The sequence below is a fragment of the Equus przewalskii genome, chromosome 20, assembly GCF_037783145.1.
Source record: "Equus przewalskii isolate Varuska chromosome 20, EquPr2, whole genome shotgun sequence".
NCBI classification, from domain to species: domain Eukaryota; kingdom Metazoa; phylum Chordata; class Mammalia; order Perissodactyla; family Equidae; genus Equus; species Equus przewalskii.
Genome location: NC_091850.1, coordinates 23,705,332 through 23,718,143, shown reverse-complemented (window position 1 = coordinate 23,718,143; position 12,812 = coordinate 23,705,332). Strand labels below are relative to the sequence as shown.

At 39.4% G+C, this 12,812-nt stretch overlaps 1 protein-coding gene across 4 annotated transcripts in view; it reads left to right on the top strand.

Annotated features, from left to right (window-relative positions):
• Nucleotides 1-12,812, top strand: part of GHR (growth hormone receptor) — a 245,081-nt gene that overhangs the window by 205,939 nt on the left and 26,330 nt on the right. For all 4 annotated transcript variants that reach the window (XM_070587653.1, XM_070587655.1, XM_070587657.1 and 1 more), the window contains exon 4: nt 10,742-10,871. In XM_070587653.1, coding sequence (XP_070443754.1) covers nt 10,742-10,871 — 130 coding nt within the window. The remainder of the gene's footprint in view (nt 1-10,741; nt 10,872-12,812) is intronic.

The window sequence follows — 12,812 nt, the reverse complement described above, 5'->3', positions numbered from 1 at the left end:
TAGGTTTTTTTATTGAGATATAATTCACAAAACATAAAATTTGCCATTTTAACCATTTTAAAGTAGTTTTTAGAACATTCACAATGTTGTGCAACTATCACCACTTATCTAATTCAAGAACATTTCCATCACTTCACCATGAAACCCTGTACCCATTAGTAGTCACTCTCAATTTCCCCTTCCCCTCATTCTCTGGCAACCACTAAGCGACTTCCTGTCTCTATAAATTTGCCTCTTCTGGGCTTTTTATGTAAATGGTGTAATATAATACGTGACCTTTTGTGTCTGGTTTATTTCACTTAGCAAAATGTTTTCGAGGTTCATCCATATTGTAGCATGTATCAGTACTTTATTTCTTCCTATGGCTGAATAATACTCTATTAAACAATTATACTACATTTTGTTTATCCACTCATCAGTTGATGGTCATTTGGGTTGCCTCTGCTTTTTGACTATGATGAATAATGCTCCATTGAACATACTTGTACAGGTTTGTGTGTGAACATATGTTTTCAATACCTAAAAGCAGAATTGCTGGGTCGCGCACTAACTCTGTGTTTAACTTTTTGAGGAACTGCTAAACTGTTTTCTTCAGTGGCTGCACCATTTTGTGTTCTTACCAGAGGTTCCAATTTCTCCACGTCTTCTTGCTTTGTATTTTAATTATTTGATTATATTATCCAGGATGTCCCTTACCTTAACCAAACAGGAAATAAATTTTGCTGAATTTAGTGCTGTTTGTCTTTGACATCTCAAAACCATGCTATACAGAATACGCTTTAAAGAAAATAATGGAATTGTGACAATTCTATTTCCTAGGTCAGTTCCTCTGCAGGGCAGTGAGAATGTGTCTTTGAGGGGATGTTCATGTTTCTGCCTTCCAGCAGGCTACACTACTGGAACTTGGGGCTGCTGTAGCTACCTTGGCACATCCTGCTCTCTAGCTAGAGAAAAGATCACCAAGACCCACCCAAGAAACCCTATTAGCAGTCACAATAGTTTTGAGATTGATGGGTAAAGAACCTAATATCAAGGGAGAAGAGGAAAATTTTAAATCAGAGAAGTATATGATCACTCTGTCAAAGAAAATTAAATGAAATAATGTGGAAGCATTAAGTAAGCTAAATGCACCAGATAAATGTGATGGAGGAGAAAGGGAAGAGAAGGAAGATGATTGATTAGTGCCACTGAGGATTGAAAACCAAGATTATGTTCAACTGCAACTATTTAAAAGGGAAGTAAATACAATACATTTTATAAAGAAAGAGTTCCATGAAAACTAAATAAAACAACAAAAAGCAAGTTTTGGTGATACAATAAATGCTTAAATGCTAGCAGTAGTACATGCACAGCTCTCTGCTTCCTGACATTGCTGCACACATGAGCTGTCTGTATAGGCTGTGTCCAGTTAACTTCCCTGCCAGACCACATGTGCAGTAAATAACTTTTCCAAGACTCTACCAAGTTCAATTGACTTGACATTTATCTTAAAGTGACTGGATATGTTCAGTAAGTCTTTATTTTGGTCAACCCTACAATTTTTTAAAAGCACCAGGAATCCATTTTTAAAAGCATACTAGAGTTTAATTTGGAATGATAAAAAAGAAAGAAATGAATGGTTCAGGGGAGATCTTGTGAACTATTGTTCTCAACTCTAAGCCATTAAGTGCCTAAGCAGAAGAGTTTACAGCTGTGCCTTCCTTAATTCTGCAGAGAACCATAAAGAAAATCAAGTATGAATGTGAATTCTTTACATTCAATATTATCCAATACAAAATACTTCCTTAAATGTTTTGTCAATTTTCATCATTAGTTTAAAGTCTTTTTTGCCAATAGCTCATACAACCTGAGTATTTGTGGTTTCATAACCATTTGGCAATTCCATAGGTTAAAAGAAAAAGCCTACAGTCTTTCTTAAATGTGCTCCTTGACACTATATTATCTACTAGGCAATTCAGTTACTTTTGACAATACTGATCAACCAGGAAGTTTTCAGATTTCTTTTACAGTATTTTGACAGACAAGCATCCATCAAGGACGTGACCTTGAGTGAAAGGGGGTGTAAGGTGCTCTTTCGCGGAAAAAATCACTGAATTTCTGAAGTTCTTCGAATAGAAGAGCACTTTGGAAATGACAGGAGTACTTTGGAGAAGGATGTGTGGCCTCAAAGCAGAACTTCAAAAGGAAGGACCAGCAAGCTGGGGGAGGGGTTCATTCCTCTCAACCTAAGTGTTTACTGGGGGCCTACTGGGCACCAGGCACTGTGCAAAACTCAGTACCCTCAGTACAGAACCTGGTCCCCAGGAAACCCCAGCAAATTTTTAGGCTGAATTTCCTTTACAAAAAAAATAAAACATAAAATTTTTAAAAGTATGATTTAATCACCCAGCCCATTCCATTCAGGGTGTCATTGGCTCAGAGGTAAAATAGTTGGATGGTCTATCTGTGAGAGAACCAGAACTCCCCAAATTCCAGTCAGCACTCTTTCCATTTAATATGCTTTTTCTGAAAAGATCATTGCCAAGAAGCTGATAAAGCTTCTGCTGTGAGTCCAGAGTGCCCAGGCCAACAGGGAAAAGCATCAAGTAGCGTTCTCAATGTTCCAGAGAACCTTTTAGGGCCAGCCCTACAGTGTCTGCATGAGTCATTGGTAATTCTTCTCGCCACATGAGCTTCTTTGTAGACTTGCACTGTTCTCTTTTGTTTCTCAGGAAAACACAGAGAAAGGCTTTGCTTGAATTTTTTTTTCATTTTAATACTAATATGTAATAATATAGCAACACCCTCCAATAACCTAGAACTCAGACTTCTATAGCTATGACTGTCTAGAACTCAACCACAGAGAATCACCTCTGAACAGTGAGGGAAATGGCTGTCAAAATTTCACCACATCCATTTCAGATATTTCAACTAGTACCAATGGACTTGTAATTACAAGTAAAATGAGGGTGAATTTCAGGTTTAGCAAAGTTAGTCATTTGTACTTTCTAGGTAACAAACCATAAATTGACTGTCACAGCTGACTGTGGAGATGGAAATAAAAACAGCAAACGCTTATATGCTTACTCTGTAGGCACTCTTCTAAGAACTTGATATATTTTATTAGTTCATTTAATCTTCACTATAATCCTATGAGAAACTATTATTATCCCCATTTTACAGATGAGGAAACTGAAGAGGTTAAGTATGTTGCCCAAGATTATACAGATTGTAAGTGATGGAGGTGGGATTGGAACCCAGGAGTCTGGCTTCAGAATCTGTGCTCTCAGCCACTACCCAGTATTATCAGAAGTTATTTCCCAATAACTTCGATCAATTGTCAAGGCAACTCTCAAGATGAAAAATTATTGTTGTTTCTAGTACATTATTTTATTTAATAAATTATGTCATTCCAGGAAAATTATGTCATTCCTTGTGAATTAAACAAATCTAAAGTGAGAGCATGAATATCACCAGCAATGCTGTTTACTGTAGGGGCAAGAGGCGTACCTCCCCCAGCAGCCCTAGGTGCAGGGTTCCACCATAATTCAGTATGATAATCCTTGACCCCCATGCAAAGTCATTCAAAAGGGCAATTGACACTTGCCAGACTTTGTTAATGATTCAGAAAATCTTAAAATATATTTTGGAAAAAAGAATTTCAAGTTTTCAGTTACCTGGAAAATACAGTCCTGTTGATCACCTCATAATCCATGCCAGAGAAATGAGATGTTCTTGCCTTGCTTTGAGAAAAATGCAGACCAACATTCATATTAATTTTCCACTTTCATAGGGACAGAATAGCTTTGTGGGCAGTGTTTTTCAAACTGAAAGTGGTGACCCATTAGTAAATAATTTACCGGGTTGTAAGTGACATTGTTTATAAATTGAAATAGAATATAATAGATCAGGGTTCATTGCAGGCAGTAAGAATTTGTATGTTTTAAGATATTTTATTATATATAAATATGTACATACTGGGTCATGTTGTACAAAAATATTTCTTCCTGAGGATCACTTTCAAAAACTTAGAAAGCTAGGAGTGTAGTGGTTTAGATGGCAGACCATAAAGCAAGACTGCCTAGTGAGAATCAGGGCTCTACTACTTAGTAACAAAGTGACTTTGGGCAAGTTATTTTAATTCTCTGTGCCTCAGTTTCCTCATCTATACAATGGTGAGAATAACAGTACCTACTTCATCCCATCATTGTGAGAATAAAGTTGATACATATAATGTGCTGGACAGTGACGGGCACATGGTAACCCCCAGGAAATCTTAGTTGCTATTAAATTATCATTTCCCTTTCAATTCTGTTTTTGCCTGTGAAGAGGCCCTGGAAAAGCAACTATGTTAAATGCAGTCACTTCTTTCCATCATGGCAGAATGACATCTTCCCATCTTCTCTCAGCCAACCTTTGAGGATCATGGATGTTCTGTGTTTTACCCTAATGGAAAGGCTAACTCCAAAGATGTTCTTAAATTACTGATATGTTTAGGCTAATCAGTCACCCAAAGATTTTGCTCAAAGCCTGTGCAGGCGAAATCTAGGAAGTGGACTAATACTGCTTAAATCACTATCTCTTGTTTATTATTTGTGGAAGGAACATGACAGTTTCACCATACTTGGCCTGGACCAGCGTGCTTGTGCAATCTTCAGAACATATGAAAGCTATTTCAAATGACAATAACTATTTCCTCACTTTGGCTTATGTTCAGCAGTAACTATTCTTTATCCAGATCAGGGTGACTAAGCAAGCTGTGACTATGCTTCTCTTCTAAAACTGACCCTTGATTGACTGCATATGCAGATTTCTTAGCAGAACCCAGATCCACCAGAAAGGGGCCAAAAGTCATTTGGTCCAATGCATCTCCTGCTTTTCTCTAATTACAATATTTCCTCTTTCGTTTTTCATGCATGTATAGCTACATACTCTGGTTTGGTCTTATAATTTCTTTCATCTTTTAGGATTAAAATCATATTTGCAGTTTATTTATCTATTCTATAAAATTAGGTTTTTTACTATGTTTTTACAAGTTTTAATTCTTAATCTTATTATGGACTAGTGTTTTATTTTCTTCCTTTCCTTGTTTGTCTACTGCTGCCCTACTCAAAAGGAAATTCTCAACTGGTTGTATTTAGTTACACTTTGGTCAGAGGACAGGGTTTTCCCTTCAAGCCCCTACCCCAACACAAGGCATCTGAGTGCCCAGCCTCTGTTCAGGGGTGATAACAAGTGTCCGGGACTGTTGACAGCAGATGGTCCACATGACATGTTGCAGTGACGGTTCTACATTTAACAGCAGTTGACTGCTGAGTGCCTTCCCTTCCCACATCAATGGCTCCTCTTCTTTCTCCCCTAACCCCAAACTCCAAGCAGACACTGGGAACTTGTATGTGATTTGATTTGGTTTTTGTTTCTGCTTTATCATGAGTTGAGGATAGAAAAGCATGTCTGGTGAGAGAATAGAGGGTAGGAATGCAAATGACTACAATATACAACAGCTGGTTCCTGTCCTCCCTCTGTGTACTGTCTGGGAATGTCATCTTCCTCCAAGGGGAGAGCCCCTGGACAGCGAAGGAGGAAGCCTACTTCAGCCTGCCCAGCCGACCCGACTGGAAAATCAGCAATGATCACTGTCAAAGGTGGGGTGGTGCAGCCAGCGGTGCCTCCCAGCTCCCTCTGACATCGTCCCTCTATCATTGCACATTTGGACATAATGCCATTCCATCGACTTTTAAAAACCTGAATTTGTATTGAATTGAATTTGAATTTAGTAAAACTCTCTTCAAGCCTTTTAAGTAATAATTTCAGTAGGAATACCAATTTAACTTATTCTTAATTGATTCCTATTACCAGTTTATAGTCCATCAGAAGTTTAGGCAGGATTTGCATTTAGATGTGTACCATTTTACACATATATTATCTCTCAGTTCTCAAAGCATTCATCATGAAGCATTGTGATACTCTACTGTGGTGATAATTAGTATTCATATCCTCCACACACTCTCCCAAACTAGGCTCATAAAAGTTTCGACCAAGCATTACTCTTGATATGTAACTCTGTTAGAACTGATCAGAGAACCAAATAACATGGAAAGCCAACTTTTCAATGCTTGCATATAACTTAATTTTTCTATAGCAGTGGTTTGCAACCTGGGCTACGCATTGTAAGCATCTAGGGAACTTTTAAAAATTGCAACACCCAGGCTGCACCTCAGACAAATTGACTCAAGTCTCTGGGATAGGCCAAGACATCGGTAGCTTTTAAAGCTCCCCAGGTGATTCAGATGTGCAGTCACAGTCAGGAAATGCTGCTCTTGGGATTGGCCAGGTTACTAATTTCTGAGAGATGAATAAAGAGCACATCTGAGCTTGTCATTTTTCCCTTCTGGGGACTTTTTGAAAAGCAAGAGAGAATTGTCTAACAAAAAAAGCTATTTTTCGTTAGTGCTAAGAGTTTACCCTTGAAATCACACGGACCTGTGTTTTCATCTCATCTCTTCTATCTACAGCAGTATAAACATGCAACTCACTTAACTTCTCTAAACATCCAATTTCACTCATTTCTAAGTGGACATAATGCCTCCCTTCTGGAGTTTTCAGTATTAAAGGAGATAATATATGTAAAATATTCAACATGATGTAATATGTAACAGGTGTGTAATATAGAAATAATAACTAAAATAAAGATGTAGCTACAAGTCATAATCCTCATTTTCATAATGAAGCCTCCAAAGAGAAAGTAAAAATGAATCCCAAATCTATTGTCAAGATTTTTGAGTGCTGATTAGCGTTAATACTAGCATTTCTTCAGAATTTGGGATGACTTGAGTTGGAACACTTATTTCTCTCAGAATTAATTTAGAGCCAAAGGTAGGCTCTCTTGTCAATTGCAACATTCTTTTCAGAGATACTATAAATGAATATTGAACTACGATGTCTCTAGATTTAGACTATAAAAAAAAATCACAAGAGAGCAGGAAGTATTACTAGTTCCGAAATGACTATCTGTTGTGGCTCATCAGAGAGGACTGAGAGTGTATGGTAGCCATTTGCTGTCTTCATCATGAAATATACAATAAGTTTCTACTAGGATTTTCAGACGTCATCAGGGAGGTGCTCATTTTAAGGTTAGGTCAGTACCTCTCAGACTTGGAAAACCTCAGCATGACGCTAGGGAGCTGAACTTTAGGAATGTGGGATGTCTTCAGCCACAGTGGTAATAGTTGAAGCAGGAGATGACTGAGAAGGAGCTAAGCAGCCAACTACACTGCAGATCTTCTTGCCTCCAAAAGAGAAGTTACCCACTTTGCCACACTCACTGTGATGCCTTCCATTTTCTAAGAAAAGTGTCTTATGCCATTCTCAAACCTGCTTTGAAGTTCCAATATATTGGATTTGTTTATTCTGTATCAATAACATTCAGATATTTACTATGGTTAATATTATTCCCTACTCTTCCTCCAAATTAACCCATCAGCTGGGTCCTCTGCTTCAGAGTCTCTCACAAGGCTGCAAACAAAGTGTCAGCTGGGGCTGTGGTCTCATCTGAAGCCTGGATTGGGTCAAGATCAGCTTCTATGCTCACTTATGTAATTGTTCCCCAGGATTCAGTTCTTCAAGGGTTGTTAGACTGAAGGCCTCAGCTTCTTGCTAGTTGTTGCAGAGGCCACCCTAGTTCTTTGTCATGTGGTTTTCACCAACATGGCAGCTTGCTGCTTCAAAACCAGCAAGAAAGAGAGTGTGCTAGCAAGATGGAAGTCACAGTCTTTTGTAACCTAATCACAGATGTGACATCTCCTCTATGCTGCCATGTTCTGTAGGTTAGAAGCAAGTTGCTTGAGGGGAGGAAGTACATAAGTTTATAAATAACAGGAGGTAGGGATCATTGAGAGCCATCTGAGAGTCTGTCTGCTACAGCACTTACCAGCACATACCCAGCCATAAAAGAAAGAAAGAAGGAGAGAAGGGGGGTACAAGGAAAGAGAGAGAAAGGAGGAAGGTAGAGAAAGGAGGGCAGGCAATGAAAGGTAGACATAAAAAAGACAAAAAAAAAAAATCTTTGCTGCACTATGTCTATATCAGGGTTCCTATGAGGGCACACGCTGCATCACATTAGCACCAAAACCATGAATTTCCTATTTCTTATTTAGAATGAGAAGATAATATGGTGCTATCTATACATCTGGAGTTAAAAGGAAACAGAATAAACAGGAATACTAAGTTTAAGCAAGCAAAATTCAAATTAGTTCTTCTTTAAGTTCTTTTTATCCCCCCAGCTAGCAATGTTTTTTCCTTTCTGTTTCAAGTTTTGGGGTTGGGTTTATTATTCTTGACTTTGTGTGGCAGCCTTATTACACAGGGAATATGGGAACCTGAACGGCTTTTGTGTTTGGTGTTCTCTGATTGTTTCAGCTCAAATGCCAAAATTATTTTTTAGTTCCGTACACTGTTATTAATGGTTGTATGTTTCACTTAATTGTAAAAGTGAAGTTGTAAAGGTCCAAAAGACCTTGGATCTCATCTATTCCAGCCTCTCTGATGAGGAAACTGAGGCCCAAATGGCTTGGGAAGATCGAGGCTAAATAGTATTAGAGCCCGGAGTAGAACACAAACCTCTCAATTTGTAATCCATGCATTTCCTCTTCTTACCTCTGTGGGAAAGAGCAGTCAGAATGTGAAATACTCTCCTCAAATCTGCCAGCATTAAAATAGTCATGGTTTAAACATGTTTTATTAATCACTGATTTTCTGGAAGGACCTAAAAGTATTGTTTTCTGTGCTTCAGCTATTAGGAAAAGGAAGTTTTCCAGGTACTCTACTGTATAATGGCTGCCTTCCTAATGAAATGTATGCCTTTTTCACTGTATTCGTTTGTAACAGATCATGGGGGCCCCTCCACTTCAGTGCTCTGAGAGGGGTTCTTGAATGCTGACCACCTAGAGAGGGCTGACCATCTGCCCTTGGTACCAAGGCAGACCCTATCCATGCTCCCAAAACTCTTGTAAATCTCTTAATTCGTACAAGAAAAGGAATATTTCTTAGAACAGTGTGACCATGGACTTTTATTAAGAAAAAAATTCTGCCATCCCCAACATGGGCTCCCAAGGCAAAGGAGCATTTGGCAGCTCGGGATTTCCTGAAGATTCACTTACTCATGGCAGTAAGTGTTCAGGGCAGCAGCTGTTCTAAAACAAGGACACCTTTCAGAAGCCTGAGCTTCTTCACTGAAAGAATATGGGTATTAGTAGAAGGAAAGTGGGGTCCCTCTTTCCCAGCCATATTGTCTCTTCTTACATTGTTTATTTTTCTACTTAGGATCCCCATGTCTCTCAGCCCCCACTGAAAAGGAAACTCCACGAGGACCAGAATGTTATCAGTTTTATTTACTGCTCTATCCTTGGAGAAGGGCTTGGCACAAAACAGATGTTTAATAAGTGCTTGTTGAATGGATGGCTGAATGATGGATTTGTTTAGAAAGTTTATATCTTCCATTCCTTATGAGTTTGTTGGCAGAGAGAAAAGGAGGTGTGTTTCAGTTCAGAACACCAGATATGTACCTGGAACTTGGAATTGGAAATTATGATGTTTGTTTGCATGCTACTTATTTTTAAATTATGTTTTAAAGTATTTATAAAGATACTTTAATATTGAGAGCCTCCCTATTGCCCAAGAATGAGAGTTTTAGATCAGAGAACAAATATATTAAGTTTACAATTGAAGACAAATCATATAAGGAGCAAAAAAAAAAGAGAAACTTGGCTGTCTCCAAATGGCCATGGATGTCAGAAGAACAATGAGAATTGATAGAAAAATCAGTTTTGCTTCAGACTTGTCTGTTGCGCCTCTATAACTGCAGATGTCATGGATGCAGAAGAGTTTGGGCTAATATTCTAATGGGTGGGGGGCAGTCTCCACTTCCCAAATTAGAATTGACACATATACATGCGTAAGTCATTTAGAGTCAACATCTATTTAATGAATTTACTGGGTGAATCTTTTAAAAGAATGCAAACATAGTAGCTTTTTATAAAAAATCTATAGAAAGAGAAAAGGCCCTGTAGTGGATGCTGTGGTCCCCACATTACATCCTTTTGGCACACTTGATGTCAGCACAGCCATCTGTGGTGGACAGTTGCCACCGTGCACATTGCTGAGCACACTTCAGGTGCCTGCCTTGGTTTCTCAGAAGGACCCTCAGCACATATGCAGGTGCAGCCTAGAAGTTCATGAGCTCATGTGAACACCTCCAGGGCAACCTTCCACCAGTCGGTGATTGATTGAAGTTGGTGGATAAACGCCCCGGCTTCCTATCCTTGTCTAGGACACCAGTAAGGCACTCTCGCCACAGCTTCTCCCAAGGGCCTCTGTGGGGTTGGGCCCCAGTTGGCCACTATGTTCACCTGCTGAATAACACACACTTTATTCGCTATTCTCTTTCCTCTTCCCCGTCTCCTTTTCCCTCACTTCTGGTTCCAGGGGTCACCTGCCAAACAAACTACCTGTACCCAAATCCTTATCTCGACCTCTGGTTTCTTAAACAGGCTCTAAGAAATAATGTTTGAAATAAAATCAAAACAGTTTGTCCCTAGAAACAAGGCTGACAGAGAAATAACCGGCAAGCAACAGCTCTGAAGTGGTGACCCAGGAAAACAGCTTTTCTAGAAGTAGTTCTTCTTTACCACTTTAAACACGAATTGCATTAGGACCATACATTACTCTCCTGATTTGGGCCTTGCCTTTTCTTTTTATTCTGCAGATTCTTCTGGGAAGCCTAAATTCACCAAGTGCCGTTCACCTGAACTAGAGACTTTTTCATGCCACTGGACAGATGGAGTTCGTCACGGTTTAAAGAGCCCAGGATCCGTACAGCTGTTCTATATTAGAAGGTGTGGCCCGCATGCCTCTCTGACTTTCTCTGCATGGATTTTCTGACTAAAGTAGACTGAGTTGCATGCAGTGGTAGGAATGAAAATGATTTATTTTGATGGCAAGTGTATTCATTCATTCATTTATTCAAAAAAATATTAGTTAAGCCCTTACTGTGTGTTGGGTACTATTCTAAGCACTGGAGATACAGCAGTGATTACAAAAAGAGAAAGTCCCTAGTATCATGGAGATTCGTTTCCAGTGGGGCAAGACAGAAAATAAAAAATAAATTAAATGTCAACTGATAATAGGGGTTATTAAGAAAAATAAAGCCAGAAAGAGAATGAAGAGAGTCATCACTGTGTGTGAATATGTGCACGTGTGAGTGTGTGAAAGTGTGGGTGAGTGTGTGAAAGTGTAGGTGAGTGTGCAGAGTGTGTGTGTAGGGAGCTTGGGTGATATTTTAAACGAGGAAGTCATAGGAGGCCTCTCTAATGTGGTGCATTATAGCAGAGACATAAATGAACTGAGAGAGGCCACGTGAATATCTGGGAGACACTCTGTCCAGGCAAAGGAAATTGCAAGTGCAAAGGCCCTGAGGCCGACTTGGCATGTTTGAGGAAACCAGGAGGCCAGCATGGATGGCACAAGGTGAGAGATGGGGAAAGTGATATGAGAAGGGGCAGAGAGTTAGCCAAGACCACACCGTGCCAATCCTTGTAGGCCATGGCAGGGCTTCCAATTTTACTTTCCCTGTGGTGGAAAGCCATAGGAGTTTTTTGAAAAAATGTATGCTTTAAAAGACTCAGTTTGGTTTCTATGTAGAAAATAGCCTATGTTCCTGTTAAATTTGTTATATTCAATAAGGGACAGTAATACTTTTCTGTTCCGTTTTTACAGTGGTCCTGTACAATAAGAGGGGAAGAGGGAAATAGAGATCTCTCCATATAATCGCCACTCAAGTTGTTTATTTCTTACCCCTTGCTTGGCATCGTTTCCATTTCTGTTTACTCGTTTGCTTTTTTAAATTTTAGGCTCAAACACTAGCATGTCTTTTCCACCCAACCCCTAGGGAAGGCCTCAGCCAAGATGCAAGGTTAGTGGGGACCCTTTATCCAAGGATTGTGGAGTTCATCAGTCCACGGATGCTGCTATCTTCCCCCTAGAGGAGCAGGGAAAGGGAAGGAAGATGCAGCGAGCAGTGAAGGACATGGGCTCGGGGCCACCAAACCAGCATTTCAGCCTGGCTCTGGCACTCGCTCGCCAAGTAATGCCAGGCAAATTAGTCAGTCTGTCCACAATTCAGCTGCCTCATTTGCAAATAGGAGATGATAGACTTCGCCTCAGGGCTTCTTGTGAGGATCATGTTAGATGATAGTACATGAAAAACACTTAGCACAGTGCCTGGCACATAGCAAGTACTCAATAAATGGAAGCTGCTATTCTTATTATTGGTAATGTTGTAATAATTTAAAATGATAACGATATAAAATTCCAATTCCTGGACGACAAAAAAGATTTGTGATTCTCTACTGTTTGTGATTATTGATACGCTCTAAGACCATTTTTAATGAAGAGATGGGTGCTTAATTTGCAAATAACAAATACTTTGAGTTAGCAACCAGCACTGGCCTTACCCACCTTCCTGGTGTGAGTGAGGTCCCTTGGATGTGCCCCAAAGGGCACACAAGGATGAGATGATTGGGCACCGAATGTACTTCTTTTTCAATTAAAGCTGACACTGCAGGGAGGCAGGGACCACTGGACAATGCTGCTTTGTGTAAATACACTTGAACAGAAAGCGGGTATGTTTGATAACACTTTTGAATATCTGTTGAATAGACTGTTAAATGAAGAGAGATTTTAGTAGGTTCCATTTTGATGCTTTTGCTTCAGCAACTTAGAGAGCTGGCTTAATCAAAACAAAATAAGTTATTTGTACAGGCACAATTACCTAAACA